A 16,871-nucleotide genomic window follows, 5' to 3' on the forward strand; every position below is an offset into this window, starting at 1 on the left:
ATTCTGTTTTGGACATTCTTGGGCTTTATTGTTCACTTTTATATTAGTTTTTGGACTAACCTATTAACCGGAGGCCCAGCCCAGAATTGCTGTTTTTTTTGCCTATTATAGGGTTTCGAAGAAAAAGAATATCAAACGGAGTCCAAACGGAATGAAACCTTCGGGAATGTGATTTTTGGAACGAACAAGATCCAGGAGACTTGGACCCTACGTCAAGCAACCAACAGGGAGGCCACGAGGTAGGGGGCGCGCCCTCCATCCTCGTGGGCCCCCTGTTGCTCCATCGACGTACTCCTTCCTCCTATATATACCTACGTACCCCCAAACGATCAGATACGGAGCCAAAACCCTAATTCCACCGCCGTAACTTTCTATATCCACGAGATCCCATCTTGGGGCCTGTTCCGGAGCTCCGCCGGAGGGGGCATCGATCACGGAGGGCTTCTACATCAACACCATAGCCTCTCCGATGAAGTGTGAATAGTTTACCTCAGACCTTCGGGTCCATAGTTATTAGCTAGATGGCTTCTTCTCACTTTTTGGATCTCAATACAAAGTTCTCCCCCTCTCTTGTGGAGATCTATTCGATGTAATCTTCTTTTGCGTTGTGTTTGTTGAGACCGATGAATTGTGGGTTTATGATCAAGTTTATCTATGAACAATATTTGAATCTTCTCTGAATTCTTTTATGTATGATTGGTTATCTTTGCAAGTCTCTTTGAATTATCAGTTTGGTTTGGCCTACTAGATTGATCTTTCTTGCAATGGGAGAAGTGCTTAGCTTTGGGTTCAATCTTGCGGTGTCCTTTCCCAGTGACAGTAGGGGCAGCAAGGCACGCATTGTATTGTTGCCATCAAGGATAACAAGATGGGGTTTTCATCATATTGCATGAGTTTATCCCTCTACATCATGTCATCTTGCTTAAAGCGTTACTTTGTTCTCTTGAACTTAATACTCTAGATGCATGCTGGATAGCGGTCGATGTGTGGAGTAATAGTAGTAGATGCAGGCAGGAGTCGGTCTACTTGTCTCGGACGTGATGCCTATATACATGATCATACCTAGATATTCTCATAACTATGCTCAATTCTGTCAATTGCTCAACAGTAATTTGTTCACCCACCGTAAAATACTTATGCTCTTGAGAGAAGCCACTAGTGAAACCTATGGCCCCTGGGTCTATCTTCATCATTAATCTTTCAACACTTAGTTATTTTCATTGCCATTTATTTTACTTTGCATCTTTATCATAAAAATACCAAAAATATTATCTTATCATATCTATCAGATCTCACTCTCGTAAGTGACCGTGTAGGGATTGACAACCCCTTATCGTGTTGGTTGCGAGGATTTATTTGTTTTGTGTAGGATTGACCGTGTAGGATTTATTCTAAAAAGCAAAGGCGGCGATCGAACCTTTACAAACAAGGTTGGGGCTATCTCCACAACTCAATTGGAGGCTCCCAACGATACCATGGAGCTTCACCACAATGGAATGTGGCTCCGAGGTGACCTCAACCGTCTAGGGTGCTCAAACACCCAAGAGTATCAAGATCCGCAAGGGATTAGTGGGGGAATCAAATTTCTCTTGGTGGAAGTGTAGATCCGGCCCTTCTCAACCAATCCCTAAAGAATCAACAAGTTTGATTGGCTAGGGAGAGAGATCGGGCGAAAATGTGCTTTGGAGCAACAATGGAGCTTGGGGGAAAAGGGGTAGGTCAACTTGGAGAAGAAGACCTCTTTTTATAGTGGGGGAACCAATCCAACCGTTACCCCCCTCTTCAGCCCGCACAGAGCGGTACTACTGCTCAGTAGAGCGGTACTACCGCTGGTAGCAGCGGTACTACCGCGACCCCCAGCGATACTACCGCATAGACTGAGAGTAGAAGAAGCAGAGGGAGAACGGGAGAGAGAGAGGGGGGTATGGGCGGCACTAGTAGTGGTGGTAGCCGCGGTACTACCGCTCATGGGCGATACTACTGCTACTATTGCCGCTACTACTGCTGCACAACCCGACATGAGAAAATGCATCCTCGAATCGAGGCGGTAGCATTGCCGAACCAGGACGGTACTACCGCCTATGCCCCGAAGCGGTACTGCCGCTTGAGGACCATAGGCGGTACTACCGCTCTGGCGGCGGTACTACCGTTCCTCCTCACAGTCTCCACAACAGTTAAAACAATAAGCTCCAAGGGGAGGAAAAGAGCTGGGAGTGCAACAAAGACGTGTACGTGTTGATTTCACCCTAGCCTTTCTAATGCGGACCCCCTCTTGATAGTACGGTGACTCCTACGACTCAAGTCCACCAAACCGAAACGCAGGAGACTACACCGTCTTCACATAAAGCTCTGAGGGGAACCGAATCATCTTGTGCCTAGACATGAGATATCTGAAATGCTCAATGCACATGATTAGTCCGCAAAATCATTGTCATCAATCACCAAAACCACTTAGGGAGAAATATGCCCTTACACTTGACAACTTACTAGTGGTTGGGACGCACCCCTAGTGCGCCATCCGAGAGGAAGTTGGGGCGGTGCCAGGTGGGATGCGCCCCTTCCACTTTCTTAGATGTACTACGTGATGTTACTTCGTCATACTTAGAAGTATAACAATATGAAGTACTGATACATGCAAGTTCATGTCCAAAACTAGAGGTTGAATTGTTACCACATGCTTTTTCAGCTGCAAACAAGCAGACAAATTGCATGAATATGATAGATCATGTGCCCAAACACATGCTCAAGGTAGTTATTGTTTTTGTTCTACACAACTACGCATCCATCTTACTTTGTTTTTGTTGCATGTTCCATCTGATTCACGAAATAGGTAGTCATCCTTCATGTTAATCCCACCATTTTTAATCACAAACTTATAAGCATAGTTCATGAGCCTACCCGACACAACCAACATTGTAGTATTTGTCACAATCGATTAGTTCCTGTTCAGAAAGGCTGAGAAGAGAGCCCGCCGTGATCTTGTTTATTCCTTCCATGGCACATGTAGCTGAGAAGCTCCAACAAGCACCTAAATCTGAATGACAATCCAGAGTCAATCCAGACCACATTAACCAGAAGCACAGTTGTGGGTTTGTAATAAGGAATGAGGTAAACCGAAAATACTTCAAGTATCTTGTATGAAGGTGCTTGAGTAAAAGGAAACAATAGAAGTACAAAGGAGTGACTTTGCGGAAACAGAGACTTGCATCTTCACTTCTTCAGTGTCATTCTTGTGATCCTAATCCTATATACTTAAGAAGTTCACCCCACAAACCTATTTATCTAAACATGAAGGCTATCCGCATCAGCGGCTCAGCACATCAGCGTTTTTTACAGGCTTACATGAGGGGCCCACCAGAGTACAGAACGTCCACACCAGCTTTCTGTTACCAGCAGTAGGACCCACCTTAGGCGACCACGGACCCCTCTTTCCCTCATTCAACTGAAGCCATCGCTCCTCATGTCTCGTTCCACTTCCACCGGAAACAAATCGTCCATTCGATTCCCCTTCCAGCATCTGAACTGACGAGTCAATCTAATATACACCACCTCCCCTTCCAGATCACCAACACTCCCCGACAGTGACCCGATGAGTTGCAGCGATGCTGCCTAGCGACCCCGGATGAGCCAGGAACGCAATTTGCTGTGACCCCGGCGAGCCGCCATGATCCCGCTACCCCGTGACCCCATCGGCGCCGCCACATGTGACCTCGCCGAGCCACCCCGCGAACCCCTGCAAGCCATGCTGCTTCGGTGACCCCGACTGCTAATTGTGCGCCTGTTCTTCCACCTATCATTCCAGCTGCTATTCATGGGGTGGACACTCCCGTGGGCGTAAGGTGACTGACAGAGGCCTCCCTCTACCAAATCTGCCGATAACTCAATGCACGAGGAAATTTTCTCTCACTTCAATCAAGCTATATAGCCCTTGTGAAGGATTACTGATGAGTGATGACGAGGAAGGAGGTGTAATCGGCTGCTCACTGTTCCTCTGGCATCCATCCGTTTGAGGGACATCAAAATTTGTTTATTGTACCCTATTGTATCAGGTTTCGTCCGGATCCCCCTCATCCCAATACTCTTATTGTCTAGCACCTTTACCGCCACAATATATATATTAGTTAATTAAGCTGCCGATTATTTTTGTCAGCCAATGTTACTTTCCAAATATTGATGTTCCAGGTATATCTAATTGACATTTTCTTGTCTTTTTGGATTCTGATGAAAGTTTTGTTTTGGCACATTCAGGAAAAAGTGCATGGTTTAAACCATGTTTATTTTGATTATAGTTTATCCAATATTACAGGTTTGAACCATGATGAGATATTCCAAGTTATCCAGAAGATACGGCAGTACAATAGGGGATCGACACATGGCTCACATGGTATCAGACTTTGCATTTCTTTAGGACATGTTCATCTTTATCTCTCTTGGAATCAGAAAAACAGAAAAAGAAATATTGGCATTCAACCGTCTGGGGCCATCAATTTATCCGATGTAAGATTGTTTATTCTAAGTGGTTGTCCACCATTTTTTTACATTATTGATTCTCAAGTCACCGGGCAGGTAATCCCAGGTTATTATGATATTTTTCATTGATATTAGGTTTTAGTTCACATGAATAAGATTATTCACTTTGAAGTTATTTGGGCGAAGTATGCGAACAACACATTCTTTTTTCAAGATCGCACAATCTGCATTCAAAAACTATTGCATCAAGTCTAATTTCTATATCTGACATAAGATATTGCAGTGGCATATACCTTTAATAAAAATTACACTCAAGCAACTAATAACTTCTAACTGGTCCCTATTGCCATCTCTCATATGTAAAAGTACACATATTTCTCCCATCACAATTTTTGCAATTGAATAACAATGTGCCAACTACTTTGTTAAAGATTTTCGTAAAAAGATGTTATTTTTCTTCAACTGTGGTTTCTCAACTAGACATATTTATGGTTTCCTCATCGTGTTTGCGCACGACTTTGCTCCATAACTAAGTTCATATTTTTTAGTCATTTCATATCCGTTGTTGTTTCGGTGAGTTGACAAATGGAAGGTCTTCTCAACTCTATAGTCATTCATAGTAAATAGAAGGGGCCCTGAATGGAATGATGAATTTGAAATAGAATAGGGAATTTGTTTGTACGCTCAATAGAAAAGTTAATTGCATGGATAAATTCAGAAGCTTTCGCAATGTACCCACTGTTTTTATGCTTTCTTCTCCTTGTCTCCTTTCTCATTCGTAATATATTGTCTTTTTAAGCAGTATGGCATGCTAATGTACCATGACATAGTTCATTTTTTTTGCTACGGGCCATTAAGAAAACTCACAGCAAGTTCCTGCAGCAATGCGCGGGGTATTTTCTAGTTTGTAAAACATAAGTGCTGACACAATCTTTAGGGCATCTCTAAGGCGGATCTGTAAACCTTCTGCAACCATCCGGACCGCGTTGTCCGAACCGCAAAAGCCATCCAATGTCGAGCTGTATCGGTATGTGGGGCGGTCCGGATACGATTTTTTCTGGAAGTTGGAGACAAAAGTGTGGGAGGTTTGCGGGAGTCCGGACACCTGAAACGTAGGACTCCAACACCCCCGGCCCACCTAATCCCTCATCCCGGTCTCATTTTCTTCCACTCCACCCCTTCTCCCCATTGCTTTGCATCCGCACCCTCCACATCCGCCGCCGCTGATGTTCGTCTCTGACGGCCATAGAGGCATTGCCGGACGTCCACAACCCGCACCCGCGCCCGCTCGCCGTTCTGACGGAGTTTTCAGCCCTGGAGCCGTTTGTACCCAGATACACTCCGCCCCGTATTGACGACCTCCATGGCAGACACCACGCCCGACAGGTGTTCGGTCAAATGTCATTGAGCTTATTTTCAAATGCTATGTCATTTTTTAGAGTACGAATAATGGCGAGCTACTCAACCATGGAGGATGAGTTGTTGTGCGATGGGTAGCTGGCCGTACCCATGGATTTCATACGCAGGACCAGAGGGTCACCCTTCTGGGAGCAAGTGCATGAACAGTTTCACGCAGGAAAACATATTGCGCCCTACGACGTGTACATCATGCGACCACACAACATGAGGTCGTTGTCGTATCACTGGCACGCTATCCAGGTCAGCGCCATCAAGTACTACAACTTGGTTGCACACGGGCATGGAGGAGATGGTAAGTTTTACTTCCTTTTGCTAAACTTGTTGATTGATTCATTCACTTAGCCCTCCTTTGGTTTGTAGGAATCTTGTAAGAATTTCATATAATATGATTTTCAAAGGAAAATTTCCTATGGAGTCCTTTGGTTTGTAGGAATTGATTTCTATTCCTATGTAGGATAGGGTCTAATCCTTCACATTTCAAAGGAAAAAACATTAGTCTAGACTCAATGGAAAAATTCCTATACTATGCATTAAATGACATCTTTTTCTTTATAGAAATTGAGATGCATACCATCTCATTTCCTATGAAGTTCTTATTCCTACAGTATTCCTATCCTATGAACCAAAGGAGGCCTCAATATTGGTCTATACATTATATGTAGACCGCACGCGCCGCCGTACTGTACCATAGGTTAGCGGGACGGCCATTTACGTGCACACACTGCTAGATGAAGTTGAAGGGAAAGTATGTGTGGGAGGACATGATCCATTCCTGGAAAACTTGTTGGACATTCGGGATCTAGTCAAATTTGAGACCTTGTTGTACTACGCTTAATTTGCATGCTATGTGTGGATGATTTGTGCTATTTTCTATCTGAACTTTAATGAATATCGACTGGTTTGAATGAATTTCGTCCGATTAGTTAAAATGACGCTTGAAATATATGCAATTAGCGTTGGATGGCGCCCGCATCCGTGTCCGTGGACTGATCCCCTTTTCCCCGGACGGATGCGATAGGTTTTTTGCGGGTTGCCGTTGAAGATGCCCTTATATTGCATCCCTAATCCGTACATTTCTAGTATAGCCATCGGCAACCTAAGATAATCTCAAACCTAGAACTCTAGATTGCTGCGAGCATAACAATTTTTTTCTAAGATTCTCATTTAAAGCTTAATACATAACTGGTCTAAATAATAAAACAACACATATCTATTTCCATCTATTTCCATGGCCAAACCGCAAAAGTTAACAAAAAATTTAGAAGAATTCCTTGGGACGCCTTAAAAAGCAATATCATCTACGAATCACACAAATGATTAGAAAAATTCTCTTGTGTAGGACATCGCCACACATCCCCAATTAAGATATTGAACCTAATAAAAATGAAAACGGGGTCGCTCCCGCCGGCGCGTGTCCGAAATCCTCTGCGCCTCCACGGTTCAAAGGCCATCGGAGGTGGAGCGAATCGGCGGCGGCGCCGATAGAAGAAAGGAGACTTTTCTTAAGGAGAAAAAAAGAAACCCGTGGGAAAGATAGTTAGAATAATCTCGATAGCCTTGATCAAACTGTTGGTCTGGGGCCGTGGGTCACTGGCTTGTTCGAGGCTTTGTGAAAATCTAGTAGTTTGGCAACTCGGCGTACAAAATTCATCACCTTCGTAACGACGGATGGATTATGTACGAGTCAAATTGTGCAACATCTCTTTTAAAAAAGAAAAGGATTATCTCTGACCTTTGTATCAAGTGATGCACATAGTCAATTCATCACTAGTAAATTGTGCAACATTTTGTCTATTTTTAAACACAATATAGATGCAAACACATACATACTCACATATATTTATCCCTATAAAAGCAGTTACACACTTTTTACCCTATGAGCATGTTCGAAAGATTGAACCGGCATATTATCTTGAGATTGGCGAAGCCACCATAAACGCCACGAAAACTTCTCCTCACACTGAACGAGTATCGCCGGAAGCCTAAAATAAATTCAAAAAAAATACGTGGTTCACCACAGAGAACGAAACCATAGCTCATTCGCTGCAATATGCCGACCTGAAAATGTCGCCAGACTTGGGAGTTTGGACGTTGGAGGGTTGTATGTCATGGGACTCGGGAGGCAATCAGCTAAACTCCATTTTGTTCGCTTGCCTATCCTGTCGCCTGCACGACGCAGCACAGCGGCAACAGAATTGCCCATCATCCTCGCAGTGTAGAACGAACGTGCAACACCTTCGGGTACATGCATCCAAATCTCGACCCAAAGCCCAATCGCATTTTGCCTTGGCACGCCCTGATCCTACACCACTTGCTCATGTAACGGTACTGACATAAGAGAAAACCCTTGCAAAACTTATCTTCACAGGCCCCATGACCAGGGTATACTCTGCATCCTCAGAGCATGCTCGGTGAGTGGAAAACTTTGCCGACCAACAAGAGCATGCCTGGAAAATTACATCCAACATAATCACCACGAATACTACACGGGAAGCGCAGGAAAACTGTAATTATCATACAACTTCTACAATCTAATTGTCAATGCTTGATTCCTGGTCTACATTTAGGCAACAAATGAGGGTGTACAGCATCATGTACAGGTGGTACATCAAAAAGAAAGGAGACCAGGGACTTGGCTCTATAACCTCTGTTTTCTTTTCTTCTTCCGCTGAGCAACTGTCAGTGCCACGCAGAGGCAGATATCAACTTCCTGGTGTTCCAGCCCAAGAGCATTGCCCCATCCTTCTCCTCCAGCGTGTACTTGTCCGAGTAGCACGCGAGGAGCTTCTTTATCACCGAGTTCACATATGAGCTCAGCGGGTAAGGCTTGAAGCCCGCCATGCTCAGCCTTGATTTCCACTTGCCAAGCAGCTCATGCCTCTCCACTCTGTCCTTCCCCTCGCAGGCGATGATGTTCACGATGTCCTTGGCCAGGCAGTGTTGCTCCACACTTATCCTCTCCTTGCTGTCTCGAGGCAAGTTGGCGTCGATGGACTCGAACATGGCAGAGTAGTAATCCATGGTCTCCAAAAACCTCATCAAGAAAGGCGTCGTGTTGGTGTGCGACTCCTGTTCCACCAACGTGGTCACCTTCGGGGACAGCCCTTTCACCATGCGGAGCAACCCGTCCCGTGGGTTGTTGACGTCCACGCTCTCGTCCGGGGTATGGTGCAGCTGGAGGGTGAAGTTGACAGCAACTGCTTCACCTGGTCTGATCTTAAGCATTTCCTCTGTGACTTGGGTACCATAGACAGATAGAGGTGTAAATTCCAAAGGTATATTGAACTCTTTAGACATGCTTGTTAGCATGTTTCCAACTATCTCCAGGCCTTCACCTCGGGCATACTCTGATACCGGGTCATCTATTCCAGTGATCCGCACATGAGGTGGACCCCCAGGCCTTGCAGCTAGAGCTTGTATCAGTGTGATCCATTGAGTCCCTTGAGCAATCTGAAAATCAATTATGTGGATGTTGTCCTCGCTTCTCAATGCCTCTGCAATCGCCCCATTAGCTGCCATGTATCCAAACTTGAAGTAAGGACAGATATTGTATAAAATCTTCATGTAGGAGAGAAGCTCCTTGCTCTCCGGCTCCTGGCATTTCAGAGCACGGTAGATGTTTGTACCAGAGTTCCCATGCCTAGCAACCAAACCCTCGAGTAGGTAAGCACCTAAACGCTGGATCGGTTCCCCGTTAATTGAAACAGTCCCACGAGCCTCCTGAACAAGCTTTAGGAACTCCTCTGTCCTGTCCTCACTTAATGCCTCAGCACACTTGGTTAATAGACCCTTCACAATGTGCTGCCGATCGTCCCTTAACTCCCTTTGTCGTTTCTCTGGGCGGAACTCATAGCTTGCCGTGGGGTATCCACCAGATGCAAAGTGTGGACGAACAACTCCAGGCAACGGCTGTCGTGACTCATGGCTCCATGTCCTCGACCGCTGCCGCATGAGCTGAGCAGGCTTGGTGTCCTCAAACTCATGCTTTGTGCTCGTTGTTGCATCATCCGCATCAGGTGCCATCAGAACGTTCTCAATGTCACGCAAAGTCTGTTGCATATTATGTCTTGATGTTGCATACGATGGATCAGGTCTCACTTGGATGTTCTCACGGATGCTACCTGCCTTTATGTATGAGCTGTCTGCTTCAAGCGGGGAGATTGGTTGGGCTGAAATGGTTTCAGTAGAGCTCTGGTTATCTGGAGTGTTGCTAAGAGCAGACAAATTGTCACACTCAAGCTGGGTAGAAAGAGGGGTGTATGGAGAGTTGCTGAACTCTAACTTCAGTGGACTAGTTTGCCAGGAAGAGTTCGCTAAATTGTTCTCTGTGGGAATTTCGCAGAAGACGTTAGCACCAGTCAATCTGTACTTGAATAGCTGGTGCAAATCCATAATAAATGAGTGTCGATTAGTTGTTCATGACCTGTACATAGCAAAAGAGAGGAAATTAATGAACTGTTTATTCCATGGTAGGTGACAGAACAAATAATCAGACCAGAACATTTTGCTTTATCAGTGCAATTCTAAGCATATAATTTAGAGGAAAGGAGGAATAGGCAACAGGCGACAAAGCATAAACATTGCAAAACCCAACACTACAGAGCAAATGCAATTCTATATCACAAGAACGTCCATGCTGGACAGATTCAAGAGCATAGACAGTATCTGGTGATATGTAGGATAACATGAACCAATTAAACTAATAAAACACTCCCAGCTCACATGTGTGCATTCATATTGGTTGATTAGAACAATAAACTTAACGTGACATTCCAATTCATTATGATTATAGAGTATTAACAGTGACAGTACTCTACCTTTCCCTTGGAAAAAATAACGGTTATAGTAAATTTTGTATCAAGATAGTAATTTGAGTGGTATTTTCTGAAACAGAATAAATTTTCTAGTCCAACATAAGATGAAAGTTTTAAGTTGTAAGTAGCAAAAATGATACTAAAATAAGCGAGAGCCCATTAATGCAAGAATAAAATCCCTACTAACAGTGATCAATGACATCTGAGAGTCTCACGGACCAAACACTAAATACACAAGAGCAAGTTTTCTTTAATTTGTCTGCTTGCCTTTCCTCTATGCATATTATACAGATTTAACAAGTAGCTCTCCAAAATTCCGCATAAATCCAACCCATTGTCTGTCAAATGTCCCCATCATCTACCTACAAATCTTAAAGGATCTATCCTTCTCCTCAAACTTAAAGGACAACCACAGGTGTCAAATTCTAGCAAGGCAAGCATGAAAGGATCATCAATCATGACGAGTCTGCCAATGGAACTAGAGGACTACAGTGGCACAAATAATGAAGAAAGGAACGCGCTCAAGTATCAATCTGGACAGGAACGTGCTCAAGCATCAACCTGTCCAGAAGATCCAGCACAACTAAGAGGCTTGGAAAACAAACAACAGGACAAACTAACATATCTTGCACCTCCCCTCAGCGCGCCCATTGACCGCCCTTCACGACTAAGACATGCAACCTCGAGCATTCTCTAGTTTGTTTATAAGAGAACTGTCCCACTGTTTGGTCACAGATCCTTCAGTGAATGCACGACTAAGACCAATGTTCAGCGGACCCTAAGATTCTCTAGTTGGTTGAAGACGATTGACCAGCCTTGTTGGTTTGACTATTTGCCCGTAGCTCTTGCTATGAATTCCGAAGAAGGAACCTCCCCCACTCGCAACAAGAAGTTTGACCACTCAGACCGTGTGGAACCAGCAGCACCTTTCATCACTCACACAAGAAGCCAATTTGTGTACCGTGTGCAGTGAGCGAAGGTCTGAAACTACTGGGATCCTGGACGTTGGTTGAACATGCTAAAATCATAGTATTAAGTTAGTGACGCGCTCAAAAAACCAACCTCGATTTGTTCATCTATGGGGGCACTCTGCCTAGTAAGGGAGTTCTTTTTCCACGAATTGTCTTCAGGAAAGGCAAGTCCAGTTGACTCATCAAGCGAAACATAAGAATTTTTTTCCCCGAGTTGTATATGTCCCAATCAAGGAAGCAGATGGATCCTGTGGTTCCTCCCAGGGAAAATTAGTTTAGACTACTTGGAGCTACCGCATCAATCTACTGTATGTCTGCCTCCATGTTTCGAAGAACCAGAGGCAGCGATGGTTCCATTTCTAACATGAGGATCACTAATTTGGCCACGAAATTAACTCACTCTGGGATAATAAATTCAGGGCACAAGTGCAGCCAAGTAACACAAGTACATCTGGCACGGATGAGTGTCCATCAGACGAACCATAAGTAGGCCATGCCCAGCTAGACCTAGGAGCCAGCCAGTATAAAATTAGCAACAAAATGCAACAGTACCCTCCAGAGCGGAAGCTGAGAAGGATCAACTCCTTCGTCCCCAAAATGGAGGTCATCCGTGGAAGCCAAAAGCGAAATGCTCTCAGGTGAGACCTTCAGCAGGTCGAATTGGCTCGAACCAACACAAATCCCCAACTGATTCGTCAGCTAGACACCACCCGCCCCAACCAAAACCCGCCTAAGAGCCCATCTCATCGCCGAACGAGAGCCAGGCACCCGCCTGAACCCGCCCAGGATCCACCTTCACCCTCCCAAACTATGGAATCAACCCCAAAATAACCAAGCAAAAAAACACCCCAAAAAAGCACAGCAATTCAGCGACTTCCTGCAAAAATCAGTAGCACAACAGGCACGGAACCCGACGAAGTACGAGGAGGGGAGCTCTCACCTCCTCCGATCTGCACAGCCGGCCCGGCGCCCCGATCCAGCTCCAGCAATCTCCCTACCTCTCTCTCGCTTTTCTTCTCTCTCTCTCTCTCTCTTCTGGTTCTCGTGTCCTAGTCCCTTCTCTCTTTGCGCCCCCTCCCTCTTTTCGTGTGCGCGATAATTAATATCTGCTTCCTCACACAAGAGAGAAGGAGAAATAAATAAATCCCAAAGTGCCACGGCATTATATACCCTACCCGCGGCTCCGAGCAGACGGCGACCGTGCCTGACGCCGTCACGGCCACGTCTTCCCGGTCAGCGCTCCCGCGTCGTGATGCCGTGGCCCCCGCGCCCATCACGCCGTTAAGGACGGAGGCATAGGCTCCGTCGGATGAGGATCGGGCGGCCGCGCGGCTCGACGCGCGGTCACGTGCGGCGCGCGGCGAGCAGCCACGACACGCGTGACGCCGGCAGCACGGACACGCGGTCGCGCGTTTGACCTGACGCGCATTGAGGTTTGAACGGCCCGCGGTCGTTCGATCGCGATCCGAGGGCTGCCCACCGTGTGGCCCGGGGGCTTCGGCGGTTCGCGGATGGATGCTTGCTTGGCCCGCCCGTCCGTCCGATGAGACGGGGCTGGCTGCGAGAGATAAGATGGTGACGCGGGTCCCGTGCGTTGGCGCGGGGACCACCGCGAGGAAGACGACGGAGGAGGGTGACGAGGGATGCGCTCGCTTTTGCCTCGGTGGTTTCCATTTCGATGGGAGAATGTGATGCCTCTTTTTCCTCCGGTGCAAGAAATGCCATTGGCCTGTTGCCCACTTTTCACTTTCTTTTCTCAATATTTTTTCATCACTTTACAAACTTCAACGCAAATAAAATTAGTAAAAAATAATTCTGATGGAATCGTGTTCGGTTTGTACTGGATTTTATGCACTGTGCCCTCCAAAATGGCTACGGAGATGTGACATGTAGTTCAAACGCACCCAAAAAAATAACTAATTATCTGAAAGAAAAAGAACTAGCAAACCAAGAACCACATGTTGTAAGTAGAACAGATTGCCAACAAAAGCGAGCCCCAGGTCTGAACAAAGCAAGAACGTAGGCTGGCTTCTAGAAGGACGCTGGGCACGATGCAAATTTGCTCCGACTACCCGCGTTCGTTCTTAAACTTTAAGGAAGGAAGGAAGGAACAGCTGTGAATGGGCCGCACCCCATGAACTCCCCTGGGGCCCGTCGTCGTCCTCTTGGAACCTAGTGGGCTTATTCTAGTGGATGACCAGGCCACTGACGTACCCCCTGGTGCGGATTCGATGTACAAACGATGGGTGCTCCGTGCTCTGGAAACCTTCTACGATCTCCTTTGTAAGAGTAAATTATTTTTGGCAGCGGCATGAGCTAAGCTGCCACCAAAAACACGAATCAACTTTTCTTTTGCAGATAATGCTGAGAGAGAGAGAGAGAGAGAGAGAGAGAGAGAGGTGCACTTTGGCTTTGTGAAGTGGTGTCACACCAAGGCTAAACTAACTGTGCAGTGATTATAATACAAGCCACTAGCACCAGAATATGTCTGTAAACAAACTAGGACCAGAATATGGTTATTGCAAATATAACGCTTTCTCTTTACGGAGAAGAAGAGATTAATCACGAAAGTACCTTTCTACACCCAGGAGCAAATGCTCCTGATGTGAACAATAAATAGAAAAAGAATAAAAATCAAAAAATTCTGAATTTGTTTGTGTCATACTTTCGTAAATGTTTGTTGTGCATGCAAAATTTCATCACGAAATCATATTGGTGAAAGCCATGCAAAAAAAATCAGAGCTCCAAAATGCTTTTGTAAGTAACATTTTCAGAGCATCAATTTTGTTTTTTACTACGCCTTTCATCAATGTGATTTTGCGATAAAATTTTGTATGCACAACAAACATTTGTGAAAGTATGCCAAAAAAATTCAGAACTTTTTTTTATTTTATTGTTCACACCAGGAGCATTTGCTCTTGGGTGTAGAAACTCCACGTCCCGGTTCTATCTCAGAGGATGTTTTCTAGAACCTAGGGAGAAGAGACCTTGTCGTTGATTACTCCGAGGTCGCCACAAATCCTACTAGTGTTCAAAATCTAAACAGAAAATGTCTGCAATTTTAGTCTTTTACTAGGTAATTTCGGTGGACACCAAAATATTTATAACCTCAAATTTTGATTCAAATTCAAACAAATTTCAAACCAAGTTTAAATTAGGTCAAATTTCATTAACAATATGTGAATATTGATGTGTCATAAGCTAAAAAAACATGTTTTCTCTAGAAAGACTTGGCATTTCAATGGGCCCAACAAATTTGTGATGCCGAATTTTATGCCCTGTCGAACAATAAATACAACTAGAGGATCAATGGCTAGATATCCTAACTTTGCTTTTGGGAGCTAGCTAGGTTGGTATCTTTAGGCCTTTTTTGCAGGAAGAACGTTTAATCTATTCATCAAACATCATGGCAGTACAAAGGGACACAAGAAATAATAATAACAAAGTAATATGTTACGTTGTTCAGCCAGTTTTGTGGCATTTTATATTTTAAAAATCATCGTCTACCGAACTTAAATATTAAGATTAGCTTCAAATGAAATGATATGGCCCCTACTTCTAAAACTTTTTTGAGCAATGATATTTTTATCTTAAAAGTTAAGAATACTTATGTTATTTTTGGGGATAATAAATACAGAAGTTGCGGTCAATAAGGTAGGGATCATCACGGTGTTCGTCCCTCAAAAAAACTGTTTAGGATGTTCAGTTTCGCAAAAAAAAAAACTTAGGGCGTTCAAATACCGATCTATGCGACAACCCCAAAAGAAGTGCACTGAATAAAGCATCTATAACTCAAAATCGCCGAAATGATGGAACTATGATATTCCCAGTCTGAAAAACGTTCAGATTAAGACCCTGTTCAAAGTTCCATCAGCTCCGCAAAATCCCGGGAGTTGCGGAGCCGGGAAACAGGCACTTCGCGACTTTCAACAGTAGCTCCGAGAATGAAGTTATGGAGTGGAGGTTCTTCGAACAGGGCTTAACTATTCTATAATTTGAAACGGGAAAGGATCCATCGATCATGCATGTACAACTATATATTAGTACTAAACAGCATATGTTGGCATCATGATCCGGCTGCACTCATGCAACCGGAGAAATGGAGTCCGGCGTGCGTGGTGCTGCTGCGGCCATCCATGATTGCGTGTTTTGCATGGTCCGTGCAAGTAAAACCTATCGATTAGTCTCTTTGATTGGCTTATTACTTTTTGTCAAGAGAAAAATATAGCTAATTACGGGTGACCGACGCGCCCGCGGCAAAGATGGGATCAGGCATAGGCGCATAGCACAAGCATACAAGACCAACGGTGACAAGCTCTATCACCATCCTCACATAATTAGGGCAGCTTCAGCGTTGACCCACAAACCGGACACCGCATTCGTCGGCGGACATAGAGGGTCAATCTATGAACAAGGACAAAAACTGGCTATCCAACATTACCTGCACACATTTTAAATCGGCTTTAACCAAACCAGACGAAATACATCAAACACGGCGATTTTTATTGAAGTTTGGAAATAGTTTACATAAAAAGATTGATATTTCAACCGTTTAACTAAACACTAAAAGAAAAAAAATTAAACCCTATACGGACAACCACCTCGTACATGTGGCCGCCTTGCCCTGCCGCACCGCTGTTGTTGTGTGTGTCATATCGTCCCTCTAGCGGCCGAAAGGCGCTCGAGGGCCATGGCATCCTTATCCGGCGGTTTGCACATTACAATTGTTGTTATTGTTGTGTAGTTCTCAACACTTAAATTTTTTCTATGCTACTTTGTCTTAAATAGATATAATTTGAACTATATCTCTATCTTGATTTGACAACATAACATAGAATGATATAAACAGTACAATGACTATAATACATAGATTTATGTTTGTTTCATGCTGTTATTATGTATTACTCCCCTTGTTCCTAAATATAAGCACTTTTAGAGATTCCAATACGAAGAATGTATATAGACATATTTTAGGACATAGATTCATTCATTTTGCTCCATATGTAGTTTGTATTGAAATATTTAAAAAGACTTATATTTAGGAAAGGGGGGTACTTTGTAATAAAATACATGTTAGTATAATCCTGTCCACCTTACTAGTGAACTAATTTATCAAATTGAGTTTCATATATTACATGCTAAAATTGTTATATGTCTGCTTATTCCTATTTTAGAATGCTGACAGAATATTGAAGAA

At 44.3% G+C, this 16,871-nt stretch overlaps 1 protein-coding gene across 1 annotated transcript; it reads right to left on the bottom strand.

Annotated features, from left to right (window-relative positions):
• Positions 1 to 8,237: 8,237 nt before the first annotated feature.
• LOC119354244 (chitin-inducible gibberellin-responsive protein 1-like) lies at positions 8,238 to 12,788 on the bottom strand. The gene is made up of 2 exons (XM_037620961.1): positions 12,615 to 12,788; positions 8,238 to 10,312 (listed from the first exon to the last, which is right to left on the bottom strand). Exon 2 carries the CDS (start codon positions 10,279 to 10,281, stop codon positions 8,569 to 8,571), a length of 1,713 nt encoding a protein of 570 aa, XP_037476858.1. The 5' UTR covers positions 10,282 to 10,312; positions 12,615 to 12,788; the 3' UTR covers positions 8,238 to 8,568.
• Positions 12,789 to 16,871: the final 4,083 nt, after the last annotated feature.

Source organism: Triticum dicoccoides, chromosome 2A, assembly GCF_002162155.2.
Source record: "Triticum dicoccoides isolate Atlit2015 ecotype Zavitan chromosome 2A, WEW_v2.0, whole genome shotgun sequence".
Taxonomy (NCBI): Eukaryota; Viridiplantae; Streptophyta; class Magnoliopsida; order Poales; family Poaceae; genus Triticum; species Triticum dicoccoides.

Excerpts from the sequence above, each read along its gene's own strand:
- LOC119354244 (XM_037620961.1), bottom strand. The coding sequence starts at position 10,281 with ATGGATTTGCACCAGCTATTCAAGTACAGATTGACTGGTGCTAACGTC.